Source organism: Molossus molossus, unplaced genomic scaffold (assembly GCF_014108415.1).
Source record: "Molossus molossus isolate mMolMol1 unplaced genomic scaffold, mMolMol1.p scaffold_m16_p_9, whole genome shotgun sequence".
Classification (NCBI taxonomy): domain Eukaryota; kingdom Metazoa; phylum Chordata; class Mammalia; order Chiroptera; family Molossidae; genus Molossus; species Molossus molossus.
This window is the reverse complement of record NW_023425403.1, coordinates 51,262,369-51,281,505: the sequence shown is the minus strand read 5'-3', so window position 1 is coordinate 51,281,505 and position 19,137 is coordinate 51,262,369. Positions and strand designations below refer to the sequence as shown.

The window sequence follows — 19,137 nt, the reverse complement described above, 5'->3', positions numbered from 1 at the left end:
TTTTTATTGATTTTTTTAGAGCGAGAAGAAGGGAGAGAGCGATAGAAACATCGATTGGCCACCTCCTACATGCCCTCCCGCCCCCACCAGGGATCAAGCCCTGGCATGTGCTCTGACTAGGAATCGAACTGGGACCTCTCAGTACAAGGGATGATACTCAATCCACTAAGCCACATTGGCTGGGCCCAAAGTACTCTTACCAACTTATCTATTGGTAGCAATATATGAGAATGTTCTATACTTTACAACTAAGCAACACTTGGTCTTGTTAGGCTTTGTCTTACTTTAGATATTTAGTTCTTCATTAAATTCAAACTGATTTTTGCAACTGCTGTGATAGGAAATAATCTTACTTTATTTCATTTTGGATAAACACTTGCCGCAGTACCACTATTGACTAGTCTGTCCACACCCCACAGTTCTGAGTACCAGCTGTAATATGATTCTGTGTGTGTGTGCCCAGGTCAGAATACACAAATTCCCTTTTCACTTCCTTTTGCCATTGAATTTGTTTCTGGTCAACCTCCTCTAGGAAAGCCCAATAAGTATCTAACTTTTCTCAAATATCTCAGCCATCTCCACCTTTCAAGCCTCCACGACTTTGCCCCTTCATGCCTGATACATTACAAACCAAAGTCTAGCAGAGATCATAAATCTCCTAGGATTGCCTTTCTTTGACTCAAGCTACTTAGTTTTTGGTCCTGGGGTTTCCATTTCCTTGAAATCTTAACTAGGCCTTTAAAAGAATATTTGTTGCATTTTGTCCAGAATTTCCTGGGGTTTGTAATTTTTTTAAATATATGATGAGACACTGATAAAATTTTGAGAAAGAAAAAAAAAAACACTCTGATGACTATCTTCGAGGGAGAGATTGATTTCATTTTTATAGGCACAGCCTGAGGCCAGGCCACTCATCTGCCTTCACCATCTGCATCGTCACATTTCTTTGCATTTCTTTGCTTCATGGATATTGTCTTTCTTTATTCTCACATCCTCATTACACTCCCTAAGCTGCTACACCTTTGAAATCCATTTTTCACAAAATATCCGATACCTCTATTTACAATGAAGACTAAAGCATGTACCTGTTCTATTGTTGTTTGTAATTTAGTCAACAGTCTTTATGTGATGAAACCTTGAGGTGTGCACACATCAGCAAATGTACTAGCTGCCTTCTTTAACTTATAACATAGTTGAGAATATATGGAAGAAGTCAATTTATCCAATAGTAGACATAAGAAAGAGCCAGCCAGTGTGGCCCAGTGGTTGAGCATCGACCCATGCACCAAGACGTCTCAAGTTCAATTCCCAGTCAGGGCACATGCCCAGGTGGTGGGCTCAATCCCCAATGAAGGGCATGCAGGAGGCAGCCAATTGATGTTCTCTCTCATCGATATTTCTATCTCTCTCTTTCTCTCCCTCTCCCTTCCTTTCTCTCTAAAATCAATAAAGAAAAAATATTTTTTTTAAACGAAAGAACTCAAGCCAGAAGATGAGGTATGATATCAAAAATATCCGGGAGAGTATTTAAAAATTCTGGTGCTAAGCACTGTGTTTTCAAATATCTCATTTTAATAAGAGGAAGAGATTGCTTCCAGTGAAGGAGGTCTGCCAAGTTTTGTGAGGGGTTTTGATTTAAGGGTGCGTATGATTTCAACAGGTGAGGATGTGGGTGATGGCATTAGATGAGAGTATTCCATAGAAGGAATACAGAATGCGTACATCAGAGATGCTGAGAGTCACAGGGCACAGGACAAAGGAACTGCAGTGTCTGTCTGGAGCCAGATGACAGAGCGTCTCCAGAGGTTGGGATAGTGACACCGGGGAGCTATGGAAGAGTTTCTACTCTTTCTTTCATATTTTTGTTTCGTGGAGAATATCAGAAGAGCTATTTTAAGGAAGGTTACACTGGAAGAAATGTTATTTCTCTGAGGAAGTACTTTTATTGAACAAAATTTATTTTTATTGATCAAAGACAAACATTTATGATCATTTGAGGAATTTGGGGCATCTTTAGGGCAGGAGGAACAGTAATGTTTTTATCTATGGCTGCTACTGTGTCAAACCTTCCACAGTCTCGTAAAGTCAATTCCATCTGAGGCTTGAGACCAATTTGTCATCCATACCTGGATATAGCTCTGCAAAAAAACTATCAATTCTCTTTAAATTTTTAAGTAATCTAATGATATGCTTGATATAACCATCTTCCTCCACAAAAGCTATAAAATTATCTTTGTTTCCTTTCTGCTATAATATCAGAGGGGTTTTTTGTTTCTATTAGAATTTATTTTTGTGGTGTAATTCATCAGTGGTATAGTGAAAATATATTATACTGTGAACTTTCTTTTAAAGGATGATTTTAATGCAGCATGAATCACACAGAGATGGCCATCTTTTCCTGTTATTGTGTGCTGGTATTATTGCAGTTATTGGAATTATTACATTCTTTAAAGAAAGCGTCTTTATATTCCAATCCCAAGCATGCACTCCTTTTGGGAGACCTTTTTCCACCTCAACATATTTTGGTAGATTTCTACCAATCATCTTATTTGCAGTTTTTCAACTGTTAATTACCATATTCTACTAATATTACTTTAATAATAATCAATCTACTCCATTTCACCAACTTCAAAGATAAATGAGAGCCATTAATGAGGAATAATTGTCTCAGGCCATTAAGATGGGCTTCTCTAAGCCTATTTTCACTAATGAAAAGGTGACCATATTATTAAATAATTTCTTGAGTCTTGCCTACCAAAAACTACAATCTGTAGCCAAACATTTCAACTATTCTCTCTCGGCTCCATACAATTCCCTATTAATAAAAACAAAATAATAGTACATCTTTTAGAGGATGATTAGGATGGTTAAAAGATATAAAATATATAAACAAGTTAACACGGTACATTCAATGTAGCAGGCAATCAACGAGTAGTAACAGCTAATATTGTTCTTAAATGGCATGAAAATACAACTTAGCATGACACGCTGAATTCCAAGCAATAATCAGAGAGCCCAACACACAAGGGTCCCTCAGTAAATCCTTGGAGCACTAACTCAACAGTAAATATTCAGTTTTCTGTATTGCATGAAAGTTAAAAAATAGACCCCAATTCTAGTTTAGAATATTTGTTTTCATTACACCTATGCAACTTTCCACAAGAATGCAAGAAGTAAAACATTATATTACAGAGAAAAAAGACCAACTGCCAAATTACAGCCAGAATCTACGATAGCTTATCATTAACTGTTCCATACATGGGACTAAGCACAGACCATTAATGATTTATTCTTTCCCCACTGCCCACCCCTTGGGCATAACACTCAGTGAACTATAACTGAGCTGCCTACTTCCGCAGAGGGCTCTCTCCAGCATCTTGAACATCTTCTCTATAAATCAATTTTAAAAACGGAATTTCCAGGAAACATGATGGGATAAAGTATATGTGTGCACGTGAGTACATCAGTGTGCACACGGAGGGGAAAGGGTCAGAGGAGCTGTAGAAGGCAAATGGAAGTGAATTGGTGCGTGCTATAATCTTGAATTGTGCAACACAAAAGGGGAAAAACAGTACAGGCAGGGACTAGTTTATAGAAAGAACCCTGGTAGTTAGTTCAGACCTAGGTCTGTCTGTTGCTCCTTCTGTTGTTTTAGTTTTTCTCATGCCATTAATTCAATTCATGGTCCTGGGAAAAAGGCAGCCGGCAAAGAAAAAAAAATTCCTTCTCGCAAAATTCCTTCTCACTCAAACATAAATGTTCTGGATACATTTCTGTAGGGAGAACTCTAGAATTTTTCAATAGAGTATGCATATTAATATGAATGATCAGAAGAGAAAGTCACTAACAATGTAGACAAATATCACATTTCCTATTTTGGAGAAACATACTTTCTTTCAAGATGAGTAAAAAGAGAAGTAGAATTTGAATTTTCAAACAAGCAAAAAATAACCACCACAAATACTTTTTTAAAACAAAAGATAGCCCTAGCGGGCTGGCTCAGTTGGTTGGAGAGTTGTCTCATACACCAAAAGGTTTCGGGTTTGATACCTAGTCAGGGCACATACCTAGGTTTCCGGTTCAATACCCCCCGACAATTCCAGTTGGGGCCCCCATTGATTCCTGGTTGGAGCACATAAGGGAGGCAACCAATCAATGTTTCTCTCTCATATGGATATTTCTTTCTCTCCTCTGTCTCTCCCTCACTCACTCTCTCTCTCTCTCTCCCTTTCTCAAATCAATAAACATGTCCTCTGGCCAGGATTGAAAAAAACGATGAAGATACAACCTTAATTTATATACAACCTTAGTTTATAATGCTTAACAATGAGAAAAAGGACAAGGTTTGCTCATTATTTGGGTGGGTGGAGCATTAATGATGTGCATTGCTGGCAGGAAAACCTTTGCATAACTTTTCTGGGGATTATCTTTTCATTATATATCATATCACATATTTTACTCTTTGCTCTAGTAATTACATTTATAGAAATTTACCCCAAGAAAATATCTATAAATGCACTCAAAGATTGATCTTCAAAAAGTGCTCTTTGTAGCCTTATTTGACATTGTAAAAATTTTGAAACAACATCAATGTCCAAGCATAATGGAATGTTTAAGTAAATTTTAAATATGGTGGCATATTATACAGTTATCAAAACTATATTTTTGCCCTGGCCGGTTTGGCTCAGCGGTTAGAGCGTAGTAGGCCTGCGGTCCAGAGAGACCCAGGTTCGGTTCCCGCTGGGGGCGTGTACCTCGGTTGCAGTTTGGCCCTGGCCCTGGTTGGGTCGTGCAGGTGGCAGCCACTCGATGTGTCTCTTTCGCGTCAATGTTTCTCTCTCTCCCTCCCTCCCACTCTATCTGAACAAAAAAAAAAAAAAAACTATATTTTTACAGATTAATTGAGTTAATTCATCAGTGACATAAATGATGATGATAAAAAAATTAAACAAAAAAGCATAGTACAGCACTATATTTGCAGCTGAATTCAATTTTGTTTCTAGTTCATACATACGCCTAGAAAAAAATGGTAGAATTTTTAAATTCTATTTATTTTTATTTTTTTTATCCTCACCCGAGGACATTTTTTCATTTTTTGTTCAGGTAGAGTGGGAGAGAGAGAGAGAGAAACATCGATGTGAAAGGAACACATCGAGTGGCTGCCACCCTCACGACTGACCAGGGCCGGGGACAAACTGCAACCGAGGTACGCGCCCTTAGCGGGAACCGAACCCGGGTCTCTCAGGACCGCAGGCCGACGCTCTAACCACTGAGCCAAACCGGCCAGGGCAAATTTTTTAATTCTAAAACAAACTTAAAAAATATATATACAACCTGTTGTTTGAATCATCCTAAGTAACTTATTTTATTATTTATACCATTTGATATTTTCTAATTTTGTACAATAAATGGCTTCTTGTTTAAAAAATGGAGATAGGTAGGTAGCTAAATGATTACATAAATAGATATAAAACCTTAATTTAAAATTACACATAAGAAAAAATAATTATCTCATATTTTTAAAATGGCAAGGACATGAACAGGTAAAATTTTTAAAAAAGAAAAGTAGATATAGATCTATATAGATAGTATATATTATTAAATAAATCATATTATATATCTATATGCCTATATAAATATATACTCTTAACAGATATGCAAGTATTATAGTAAGACTAACTTTAGTATATGATGTGTAAAATCAACTTTATTAACATCAAATCATTTCAAATAAATATTTATTTGGAAATAACTATCAATGTATTCTCTCAGTATTAGCACTAGCAAAATCCAAGCAAGGCTTTGAAGTTTATGTTTACAATAGAAAAGAGCAGGTGATGTAATTTGCAATAAAGATCCTTGCAAACTTGGTGCAATAAGAATTCAAAAACAATTGAAAGAGAGCAAACAGTAAATAAGCTGTTTCAAATCTGAAGTATAGTATTTTTGAAATGCAAAATTTTAAAAGCATTTCTTGACTAAAACGGCTTTCTATTTGAAGTCAAGTAGAAAAACCTTGTCCTAAGTATACTTATACAAATGGATTGTAAGAAAACATTGTGAAATTGGCTGTGCAGACTTTGTGGGATTTTAGTTACAGAAGTTTTCTTAATAAATCCTCAGTATAGGATATACACCTGTGTTTTTAGGAACTCAGTCTATTTTGTACATGTTACTAAATTTTTATTGCACCAAAAGTAAAGTAACAACTTTCATATGCAATTTCATAGCACATATTTGCGTATGAAACGCATCACTTACATTATGAAATTTTAATATGATTGACATTAGCAAAGTTGCTAATTAAGAAATAGGGCATAAATACTTCAAGAAACTTGACAGTCTGTTCTATGAAGAAAATTAATTCAGAAGTCTCCTATTTGCATAAATCTCCAGGTCTCATTTCCACAGCTGTTTGTTCTGTCAGCTAAATGGTTGCATTTCAATATTATCTTAACATAATTGGTGGGAAGTATACCTTTCAACTAAAAATATCATGCTCTGCAAAGAAGATTGTTAGGGGAGAAAAATAAGTTTGTTCAGTTCATCTTGATATTTTTTCCTTAAAATTGGTGTTTCTAATATAGGAACTTTAACATTTCAGCCTTTATTAAAATATTTGTATTATTAAAATACATTCTGTAATTTCAGACTCTCATGAAAATGAAAGGTTATGTCCTTTTCATATGGAAAATGTTAATGGTGGAGCTTATTTTAGGAAAGTATGGAAAATGTTGGCAATATCTATTTTTCATTATTCAGTCCAGCATAATATTGCGTTTCAGATGTGTACCCAGTACTGGGCTACACAAAGGAGGTAAAAAAAAAAAATTGTAAATATTACTTCGACTGGGCTTGTATATGGTTTGTTTTGGTACTTTAGATAATGAAAGGAGATCGGCAAGTATTATATCTCAAGATGTCTTGTACCCGTAAAGTCCAAAAGGACAGCAGGAATTTGAAGTCAACAGATTCCAGCCTAGAGACTTGGCAACACCATTTGCTACCTGTGAACCGCAGTTAATCATCTAAGGCTTCTGCATTTAAATATAGGTTCTACTATAATAGGAGCTGCAGTATGTACAGTGACTGGTTCATAGGGTTATTGCTAATATTATTCTAAATAATAAAACAATGAATTGCTTAGGGAGCTGTAGAGCACCATATAAGTACTAGTCATGGCTCAGTGTCTCTTATATCATTATTACTGTACCCTGAAAGAAGTCCTAGGATACCGTACGAATCCATGATTTTGTCTACATTGTCATTTATAGTGTTATATGTCAACGTTAACGAAAGAATGGCTAACATTTAAAAGAAAAGAGACAGATACACCTACACACACTTTTATAACTAGAAAAAGATTCACTGGTTTTTGCAAATGAGCTTCTTCCATCTTTCCTTTTACTCTTGAAATTATATTTAAGTGTAGACTCTACTCAGAGTAATTTGCTGCTGGAATAGGCATACTGTTTTGATGTCTGCTTTGCTTCTAATTATGTTCAAGCTCATTTTGACCTTTAAGGCCAATTACATTAGTCTAGATTCAGTAAAACTTTTCCATAAATTTGACCAATAAACAGTCCTCTCCCTCTCTCTTTGTATTCATTTAAATGGAATGCTTAGCAACAAGCATATTTTAGGAATCATGAAAACAAATAATGTGGGTTCATTTTGAAAAAAAGCAAAGAACGGTTTGGCCTTTCTTGCCAGAGTAAAAGGCAGTCACAGAATTCATTGAAACCACCAGTTTCAACTTTATTTTTTCCTAAGCCACAGAGAAGGCATAGAATAATCATTTTACAGAGATTAATATTTTAAATATTTCCCTTACGAACTACCAAGGTAATTGATTTCAAAAGATCTCAAATTCCAAAGAGTCCACGTGTAGAGACATACATGGCACCAAAAACTTTTTCATTTAAAAGTCACTCATAAGTAAACTCTCCAGAATAGGTCCTACAACAAAATTCAGTCAGTGTTTCGTTGTGTTTTAAGATTGCAGTATAGGAATCACTGAAGACAGAGCACAGCACCTAATTTACTTAGCTCCCTATTTTTAGTCCACTTGCTAACATCACAGTTTTTGCTATTTATTAAATAAATACTATGATGAGTTGATGGTACCAAAAGACACTATAAAGGCAGTTTATAGCATCTATTAGTAACAAAGCCTTCACTGTTGCCTTTTTGTAGGTAACATAGTCTGGGAAGATGGACTGGAAAGTACATCATATATAAACAAAGTTTTTCATTTAGTTGCTAGTACTGATGAATAGATCACAGAACAGTAGACACTTGTAGCTAGAAGGTATCTCAGGAATTATTTAGTTCAAATAAATAAAATGATGTCATCATAAACATTGTCACGCTTTCAAAATTATGTATTTAGAGGAAATATCTTCTTAACATATAAATGGTTTATTCTATATAATTTTATACTTTATAAAAATGGAATCACAGTGTATTTGACATAAAACATTTTCTTTTAAAAATATATAGGAATTTTAAAAATGTTTACTTGTATAATAGAAGTTGTTTTTGCTTGGGATAATTTCTTTAAGACTTTTTAATTGTTAAAAATATTATTTGTTTATTGCTTCAATGTTTACAAAATACTCACACATACTTTATTTTAATTCTCATTAGTCTTCAAAGAGTCATGATATGATCACTCATTTGAGAAAGATTGGTATCATCTGCATCAAAGATAGGTGTTTAATGTACCTAGAGCCAATAACTCAATCAGTGCTTTATTCTCAAACTCATCCTTGTGACTGCAGAACTGAAGGCTTGGTTCTTTGTCTCTCTGCTCTTAGACTCAAGAGGGTCATGGTCTTTATTCTCAACCCATTCAACCTCTATCTTTTTTTTTTTTTTTTAATATTTATTGTTGAGAGTATTACAGTATTTTCCCCACTGACCCCCTCCTCCTCATTCCCACCCACCCCCTTGCCTTTCCCACATTATTTTCTGTGTCCACTGGTTATGCATATATGCATAGAAGTTCTTTAGTTTGTCTCTTCCTACCCAACCCCATACCCCTTCCCTCTGAAATTCGTCAGCCTACTCCGTGTCTCTGGATCTATTTTGGTTATCAGTTTATTTGTTCATTATATTCCAAAAATAAGTGAGATCATGTGGTACTTGTCTTTCTCTGACTGGCTTATAGTGCTTAGCATAATATTCTCCAGGTCCCTCCATGTCATCTCAGAGGGTAAGAGATCTTTCTTATAGCCACATAGTATTCTGCAGCCTTTCCGCTGTTCCTCCTAAGAATGTCGTCTCTTGAGACTGAGGGCAGAGATGAGGTGGCCAAAGTTAAATCAGGTGAAGAAGTTTTGAAAAGCTTGTGGCTGATAGTGCATTCACCAAAGACAGCCAAGAGGCTCGCCAGGCAGTGCCCTGAGGCCCCTTTGGAGGCTGTGGCGGAGAGGAGCCCATTTCCCTGTGGTAACTTCTCCACAGCAGCACAGCTGGGTGGGTAGGTGCAGCCTTGGAGAATTAGATTCACCTAGGAGTCGGCACTTTTCCTGAGAGCTTGGCAAACAAGACAGAGAAATGGAGCTTGGAGAATTGAAAAGAGTGTAATTGAATTGGTGGACCACGGAGTTTCATCTAAACCAGAGAAGGAGGAATTTCAAGTCAAGAAATGGCTACTGTTGATGGCTTTAACATTATACTCTTATGTTCTCACTCCAACTTTTCAAATCCACAGAATTTTTATTTATAGACAACTTAGTTTGGCCACATAAGTGATGGCTCTTAGACCTTTTATTCATTGTGGATCTTTAAACACAGTTAATGCCATTTATATTCTTTTTTCACAAGCCCTAATTCTCTGTAAGAGATTATGATTTTGCCAATCAATGCACTTTTTAGAAATTTAACTTCAACACTAGGTAGGTCCAACATTTATTATGTATTAAAGTCATGTTAAATATTGGGAAAGCTTTGAATGGTTGAGTAAGTTTTAAATAAAATGAGCTATACAAAAAAATATTAAAGAATTATGAGGTCACAGAGTTTTTCAGAAGATAAAACTCCTCTAGATATTATTGCTATTTGAGTGGGAAAAAAGAAACAAGGAGGTTGAGCAGGTAAATAACTAAAGCAATTAAAATCAAAAGTGTTGTCACTTTTGCAAGTTTTTTGTTTTAGCACCGATTGGTACGCAGCAAGGAAACACTCAGTGAAAAGGTTGAGCTACTATGTAAGTTGTCAAGTAGATTTCATTTTGAAAGAAAATCTGTTAAAGAGGAAGAATTTTTAAAGCTAGCTAAAAATAAATAAAATATATGTAAATGATATAAAATTGAAGTTATATGTCCATGATATCAGTTGTATTCTTCACCACATTTAATAACTTTTAATGTATATATTTTTAAAGTACAAAAAGCCTATGTTTTACATGTATCTTAATACAAACAGTAAAAACATATGAAGTAAAAAGTAATTTACAAAAACGTATGTACACACAAAAACCCGTACATGAATGTTCATAGCAAATTATTTATAATAGCTAAAAAGCAAAATCAACCCAAATTTTTATGAACTGATAAACAGCTAAAATGTAGCATTTCCATGTAGTAGAATATTATTTGGCAATAAAAGGGAATGAAGGGCTGATGCATACTACAACATGGGTGATCCAGGATCACATATTGTAAGATTCCTTGTTTTTTTAATAGAAAATGTCTAGAACAGGAAAATCCATAGAGACAGAATGTATATTATTGGTTGCTAAATCTGGAGGAGAGAGGATTGGGGAGTGACCGCAAATGGGCCAAGAGTTTTTTGGGAGAGATGATGAAAATGTTCTCAAATTAGTTGGTCAAAATACTTGCACAACTCTGTGGATAAATTAAAAACCATTTAATTATACACTTTAAAAAGAGAATTTTATGATACATAAAATATATTTTGGTAAAGCTTTTACTTTGAAACTTCAATAAAAGAGTATTTACTCCCTTATTTCCTCAGACCTTCCTATTTTATTTTTCCAAGTTTATTGTATAGGTTTTCAAGCATTAAAAAAAAAAAAAAGTTTTTATTGATAGTATAGAGAGAGGAGAAGGGAGAGAGAAACATCAGTGAGAGAGAAACTTGGATTGTTGACTCCTGTACACAACCCTACTGAGGATCGAACTTGCAACTTGTGTATGTGCCCTGACTGGGAATCGAACCAATGACCTTTTGGTGCACAGGATGAGTCTCAACCAACTGAGCTACACCAGCCAGGACTCAAAAATTTTTATACACACAAAAAATATATCTAGATATGTAATTACAAATAAAATCATACTGTATATTCCACCCACTATACAGTGACCAAAACTTAACGTGTTTACCCATTCTACTTTAAAAACAATCTAACTGTTTTTAAACTAAATTGATATCTACACATACTAAAAACCTAAAACATGCATTGGATCATCAGGTTATCGAGTACGTTCATGATATATTTTTTAAAGGGTTAAAAACTACTTCGCAAAAATCTGGATAAACACTATTTCAGCCTGTATTTCAGCATAGGAAAACACACTTGCTTTGCCTTCTCCTAACTCTATGAAGGTCTATCAGAAAGAGATCTGTGGTCAAAAATGGATCCTTGGGACCATGAGAGAGAAAAGGGTGTCCTGTCACTGATGAGCCTGTCTCTGCCTCCAATACTATGTCAAGTCCCTCGGTGGCTTGATAGAAGTGTGATCTAGGAGACATTGTTCACCCCACCTGTGATTGACATCCAAGGGTTGTTAGTTCGAATAAAAGAGAAGTCATGCAAATACTTCTTTATTCCCTTTTCTTCCCTTTTTGGTGATCTTATTTTAATTCAAGTCTCCCAATCCTGATTTGTGACCAGAAAGTACACCAAAATGTAGGGCTACTTAGGGATGAACTATTAACCGTGTTAGTAGTATTATCAAGGAATACTGAGGATAAATGTGGAACTGAGACCATGAATCAGGGTTGGATTCAGCAGGTTTTTCTGACATATTGGATGTAGGATGTGAAGGAATGAGAAAGTCCAAAGATGTCTGCGAGTCCTTTGGCCTCGGTAACTTAAAAAATGGACTTACATTTTCTAAGCTGGAAAGAAGTGCGGGAAGAACAGGTTTGGGGGGTGAGGCATGAAGAGTTTAATATGGGACATGTAATGCTTGAGATTCCTGTTAAACATCCAAGGGGAGATGTGGAGTTGATTCTGGACATTTGTATGGGGTTAGACATGCAAATGTGGGCATCATCAGTATAGAGATTGCATTTAAAGGCATGAGAATAGTTGAGATTGATAGTGAGTGTTGAGAGGTAAAAAATAAAATAAAAATAAAATCCGAGAATTGAGTCTTGAAGCTCTGTAACACTTAGAGATTAGGAAATTGAAGAGAAGCCAACAAAGGAAGCTGAGAAGGGTTGGCAGTGATATTTGTGCCTCTAGACTGCAGTGCTCGGGCCCCATCAGTGACCCAAAGACCCTGTTCTCTGCTCTTAGTTCTGTTTTCTCCTGTATCATCCCTGTAACAGCTCACTTCCTCACATTTTTATCTTGTGGCTTTTACTCTCTACTCTGGTTCTCACCCCTTGAATGTTCACACATACCCAAGGAATATGATACTCACCAAGCTAATGATTTTCAATATCTTGCTTCTCCATTTGGTGAACGTCATTGCAGTCTCTTTATTCAATGCATTTTCTTTCCCATGTAACTTTGCTTCTTCATTCAGAGATGCTGCTCCCTTGGAATATCAATACACTTATAACTGACTGTGTAATGATTCCTCCATTGTTCCTACTCAACTATATAGGAACTAGACCCTACTGCTAACAATGTGATTTTTTGTTGTTGTTGTTGCAGCTTCCATTGGAAATTCATTAGAGATGTTTTAAGTTCATTTGGTTCTTCCTTGGTGGGGCAGAGTTGCTTGTTCCAAATGACCTCATATGCAACTAACCCATTCTCAGGTTAACTGTGTGTCCTTGATTCATTTAGCTAGAGCGAGGCACCTGAAATATGAACAGGGCCTGACCTGGACAGTGATGTTTAATATGTGATCATGTCATTAGAAATAAAAAAGGAAAAGCACTTCAAACAAAGTTGTTTACTCCTATTTATAGCTATTGGTTTGGACTTGAGAGTAAAGAAACAAACTGGAGTGAAATTACACAGGAAAAATAGAAAAAAAAATGAGATATATCCCTAAAACTTAAGGAAATAAGTATAATAATCAATTTTGAGCCTGAAAAAGTTACACCAGCAATAACATCCCATCCCATTATTTTTTAATACAGCAGGTGCTAGAAAAGAGGGGGAAGCGGGAGAGCAAATACTCTAGTCTCATACCTTAAGCCTGTCTTCCAGAAGAAGTTGAGAAGAAATTAACTTGGAAAGACAAATCATGAAGCATGTAGTCACACCCCTCAACGTGAGGAAACGTGGGCTTCAGGGTCATGCAGAGTCCTGGAAAAAGACAACAAGAACCCTCAAGTGTGGGACTCACTTGTCCCAGCTCATTTTCCTAGAAGCAAGATGAACTGCTACATCTCACCATTCGTATTCTTCCAACTAGGAAGAAAGCTTGAGAGTGAAAGCAAGATAATCATAATTTCTGAAAACAAATTCTCTCCTATACCAAACAAACATTTAGCATAATGAAAGTATGAAGGAGAAAGAGGAAAAGAGAAGCCACAAGAGGACAGGAGGCCTAGGGGAGGAGAGAGGAGAGCCCCAGTTGTCAGCACCCACAACACAGGACCAAAACCAGCAGAATCAATCTGTCTTTGCCCTCAGTGCAGTGAGAACATGATGGCTGGAGAGAAGCCTGTGGACACATGGGAAGGGACACCTGGCACGGAGTGGCTGTGGCAGCAGTAAAAATTTCTGGAATGTACCTGAATTGGAAAAATATCGGAAGCCTGATATTTCTAATATAACTGCCCATAGCCTCAGCTATACTTCTCTCTCTGCAAATTTCTCTCTTCATTCTGAAGTAACAGGACTCTAATGACTTGGGGATGAAATTTTGGAATTATTTTCTGACACTAGATTGGAGAGAATGAAAGACCTAGATTAGAAAGTTAAAAATGAAAATTTTGACAACTGTGCAACAGGTCAAGAAAGTAATTAGTCTAAATTAAAACAGATAGTGAGAAGACTCCAAGAAAAATATCTATGAAAAGAATCAAATGCTTTCTGGATAACTGAAGGCAAAAATATTATGAATGATAGGAAAAAAATCCATTAAACATATATGACAGGTTCAAAGTTAATCTTCTCAATTTATAAACAGCTAGTAGGGGGGAAAAGTCAACAGGGTAGGGAAATAGCATAGCAAAGGGAAAAGTAGTTCAAAGAAACAAGTTCCTCTAGGTCTTTGTTCATCACCTTCTTTTCCACCATTTAAATCCTACTCATCTTCGTCATGAAAGCCTATTTCCGTCATGTTCTCAAACCTGCTCTTGACTTATCTAAGAGAAATACATTGGTCCTTCTAATTTGTTTCTTGATAGCTTTACCATATTTCTCCTACACACATAATCTATTTTTTATTTTCTTAGAGCTGATCATATTCATCTTTTTCTTCCACCCTTGATTATAAATTTCTTAAGAGAGCAAATCATGTCTTCCTCATCTCAATCCCCAACACATCAAACCTTCAATAACCACGAATAACCTTGTTTGAGTAAATAAACTAAGCAGGTTTTTCAAGGAACACAGATCTTGCAGATAATATGTCAGTAAGTGTACTTGATTCACAGCCTCAAACAAACTATCATTTGGATTTAAATTTCTGGGTAAAAATCTCAGCAAAACTGATAAGGCACCCTTCCTACAGGACTCAAATAAATCCCCAGCCTATAATGAAATTATTTCACGACACTCCCTTTTGCTGGTTTATTCATGTAAGCAGCAATAAACACATGAATATCGTTGTACAGAAAGCCTTGCTGTCAAATATAATTCACAGCATCTCACAATATGAACTTTCAGGTGGCTGAGCTGTGCGAAAATTAGACTTTTTTTTTCTTCTGAGGCTCTCAAAAGAGTAGAGGATAACCCCAATGTTCTTGCCCACATTGCTTATCTCACAGCAACAGGTTATAGTCCCACAGCTCCATAGTCCTGAACTTTTTCTGAATGCTTAATAGCTGAGTGTTCTCAAAAGCTAATGCAGTAGATGGAAATAAATTAAATTGGTCTGTGCCCAAGGCAGCTGAAATGTGTACCTAAATTGTTGGTCTGGGTGCCAAAAATAAATCTGTTGAGCTTAATCATAAACGTTTCTGTTACTTTGGGGGGGGAATATTATGTCCAGCAAAATACCTTTTGTACTAGTGGGTATTTTGACTCTTTCTCTATTGCTAATTGAGTCTTTAGGACGAACACACACATTCATGCTGGGGACATCTCCATTGAAGAAAATACAGCAATCTGATTTTTGTTGTTGTTGTTAATCCTCACCTGAGGATATTGTTTTTCATTGATTTGTAGAGAGAATGGGAGGGAGGGAGAGAGAGAGAGAGAAATGGTAATGTGAGAGAGACACAGCTGATGGTTGCCTACCACACAAACCCTGACTGGGGCTGGGAATAGAACCTGCAATCCAGGTATGTGCCCTTGATTGGGAATTAAACCTGAGATTGGTACACGGGCCAACACACTAACCATTGAGCTACACTGGCCAGGGCAACAACCTGATATTTTTATGTGAATCATCTTTGGAACTTGTGTTCCTTGCCTTCGGTGGTAATACATATTGAACAGATATCAAACAATACAGGGAAAAAAATACTTCTTTTCAAGGATAAGTCCTGGCACACTTATGAGGTTAAATGATAATGAAAATTCTCTCAAGCATTTTTCTGATGAGTTAAAACTAACATTCTCTTAAGCACCTGGCAAGGAAAGTATTATTTTGTTACGTGGTGATCCTGAGTTCAAGTTTAAATAGCAACGTTTTTTATACTTTGATGAACAGAAGATTTTGTAGGGTAATGAGACTGTAGAAAAATTAACTTAAGAAGTGTTTTACACATGGACAAAGCATAAGAGGAAAAACGTATCTCTTGCTTCAAAATTTATCAAATAGTTTCTCCTTTGTTCAAATGGGCCTTTGGGCATTGAACACCTTACTTCTAAAAAAAAGTTAATTATCTCTAGTAAAGGAAACTATGCTGAGAAAGCTTACTGTATGAGTAGGCCTGGGAAGCCATAGATTCGAGACTTCACTGAACACAGAACTCAATACTCAAAAAAGTACTTACTTTGGAGCCAGAACACCTGAGTAATACTTCTGTTAGTACCACACATTAGTAGAGTAACTTTGGACTAATCACCTGTCAACTTAAACCTTATTTTCCTTATCTTCAAAAAAAAAAAAAGAGTTAGATTAGATTATCTGTAAGGTCCTTTTTGGCCTAAGATTTTAATTGGTTTAACAGAGCTTTTATTTTGGGATCAGTTCACCTTTGGACTATAATGGACTTTATTTCTTGGAGTCTCAATACCTGAGTATTCAACTTAAGTCTTCATTGTACCATGGTCTATAAAGACATTTTTAAAGAGTCACTAGAATTCAATTGTCAGCTTTCCCAGACATCATCTTAATTCTCATCAAGAGGCATTTACTGACTGCTAATGTGTACAGAATGCATGAATTAGAGATGTATATATAATTATATAATTAATAAGAAAAATATGTAAGAATGAAACTAACCAAAGATCTTTGCAGAGTGTCCTTTAGCTTGGCTGGCTTTTGTTGAAATGCTCTGTATTTTTTAATCTTGGCTTCGTCCATGGTCTTGGCTCAGCTGGAAAAAAACAATTATGAAAAATGTATTTGTCTTTATTAAGTTGCTCAGCATGGGAATATTATTTAGAAATATTTCTTTTTTTAAAGAGTCTCATGTTTTTAATATAACATGGTTTGACAGATGGGTACTATAAAAGTAAAATAAGTTATTCTCCTTTGTCTTTAGATGTAACAAATTATACAAACAAGTTGTACTTAGCAACAAAAATAAAAATACAGTAATTATTGGAAATGTTAAATAATGAGCTTACTTAGAAGAGGAAAAAAGGGCAAGTGAGCTAAGGTCCTGAATTTTTTCTAATTTTTCTCAACAGTATTTGCCACCAACACGGTTAGTTTTAATTCAGGACCATTGTTTTCGTTTTTCAGGCTTTTAGGATCTTCAGTTCTCAGCCTTTTCCCATCTGTTGAATTAAGGCTGTTCTTCCCCTGAGCAATCAGATAAAAATCAATAATACCGAGATAAATATCCTCAAACACCATATCCTAATTTTAAATTGCATGCAAGCCTATAGCTGGTGTTAATGCCTCCATTCTTTCCCTCTGTAGGCATTTATGTCCATGTTCCAGATCCTTACCCAGGAAGGATGGGTAGACGTAATGGACCAAACCCTAAACGCTGTGGGACACATGTGGGCGCCCGTGGTTGCCATCTATTTCATTCTCTATCATCTTTTTGCCACTCTGGTGAGTTTAGCACTTTTTTCATTTCTGTCTTAGAATTCATAAAGGGATGAGTATCAACAGATTTTTGGCCTACTTTCTATTTCAGAATGAGAGCCAGAGAACCAATGTAGAGTAGTCTGGTTGAATGAGGTCCCTTCCATTTTAAATTTCTAGGAACCAACGAACTCCTTGAGGAACTAGACTTCAGATTTAAGTAAGAAGTTATCACGATCAGGTACAAGTGTTTGCAAGAAGGAAAACAAGACAAAACACAATAGAAATCTTATGTTTGCCACCGATTTAAACATCTCTAATTATTCACACCCTAGGTGATCTACAGATCAAACCAGAATTATGTTGTTGTTGTTGTTGTTGTTGTTGTTATCTTTAATCCTGTAGAGACACTCCCTTCTATTTTACTTCATCTTCTTCACAACTGTAATTAAACTGAAAATAGAAACTGGAGACCTCAGGGTGCAGTCAGTCAGTTAGAAATCAGCTCAGTGTTTTCATCCTATGTGTGACAGAAAGAAATATATGGGAGAAAAAAATAAAACACAGAGCTGAAAATATTTTAAAAGCACAGTAAAAACTGGATACCAAGTCTAAGAAAAAGTTGAATTCTGTCACACAGAGTTTTGTCTTCAATGTATTTTTTTATTAAAAAGAAAGAAAAAAAAGATGTTATGAAATGTGGCCTATGACATACAAAGGGATGTAATTCTCAGGTCTTTCTCATGTGAAATATACATCTCTATATAATAAATTGGTGTATATTTAAGAGGCAAACTTAAGATCTACTCTTATGTTAAAAGTTCCAAGCTAAGGTCCCAAAATGTTACCCTTTATTCGGAACATATGAAATAAAAATAACCACTACTACTTATTGAGAAGTAAAATGTTTCACAATTTATTTCTAATATTTGGAGCAGCCAAGTTAGGTAATATTCCCACTTTACAGATGATGAAACTGAGGCTCAGAGGAATTAAGTAATTTTCCCAATGTCACATAGAGTATAAATGTTAAAGTCAGAACATTTCCAGGTCAGCCTGGTCTCAAAGCCTATGGTCTTGTAAACTACGTATTGCTCCTTCCCTACTTTATGAAACTCACTATTGTCATTGAAAATGTCTGCATCAAATCAAACCTCTGCCCAAGAGTCACTAAAATAAAGCAACTTAACATATGAGCTCTAAGGTCCCTTCCAATTCTAAATATCTATGAATCAAACTAGTGCTTGAGACACTCAATGTTATATTAGAGGTTGCATTTGCCATAGGTAAAGACTTTGAAAACTAAGATGTTTATCAAAAAGTATATGGGGATGAATTGTTACATGGTGTAAAGTCTTGGGTTCAAACAGAAGAATCACAAAGAAATAGTTTGGGCATTTTTTTATACAGGGTAGCTTTAAAAATATTTACAAAACAAAAGAACACTGAGTAGTGGCAATGGAGGCCTGGCTTCCGCAGCCAATTCTGACTATGCTGGTGTTCATAGCATACTTGGCCCTGAGGTCATTGCATACTCCCTTCCAGGACATTTAAGTCTGTGTCTGTCATTCATTTATTCACTCACCATTAATTCACTCACTCATGAATTCAACTAATGTTTATTAGGCACCTACTGTGTGTGTATGTTCCTTTGAAACTATGGAGT

At 35.8% G+C, this 19,137-nt stretch overlaps 1 protein-coding gene across 1 annotated transcript in view; it reads left to right on the top strand.

Annotated features, from left to right (window-relative positions):
* Positions 1 to 19,137, top strand: part of NALCN (sodium leak channel, non-selective) — a 275,008-nt gene that overhangs the window by 136,120 nt on the left and 119,751 nt on the right. Inside the window, exon 13 of the mRNA XM_036249837.1 lies at positions 17,361 to 17,498. Coding sequence (XP_036105730.1) covers positions 17,361 to 17,498 — 138 coding nt within the window. The remainder of the gene's footprint in view (positions 1 to 17,360; positions 17,499 to 19,137) is intronic.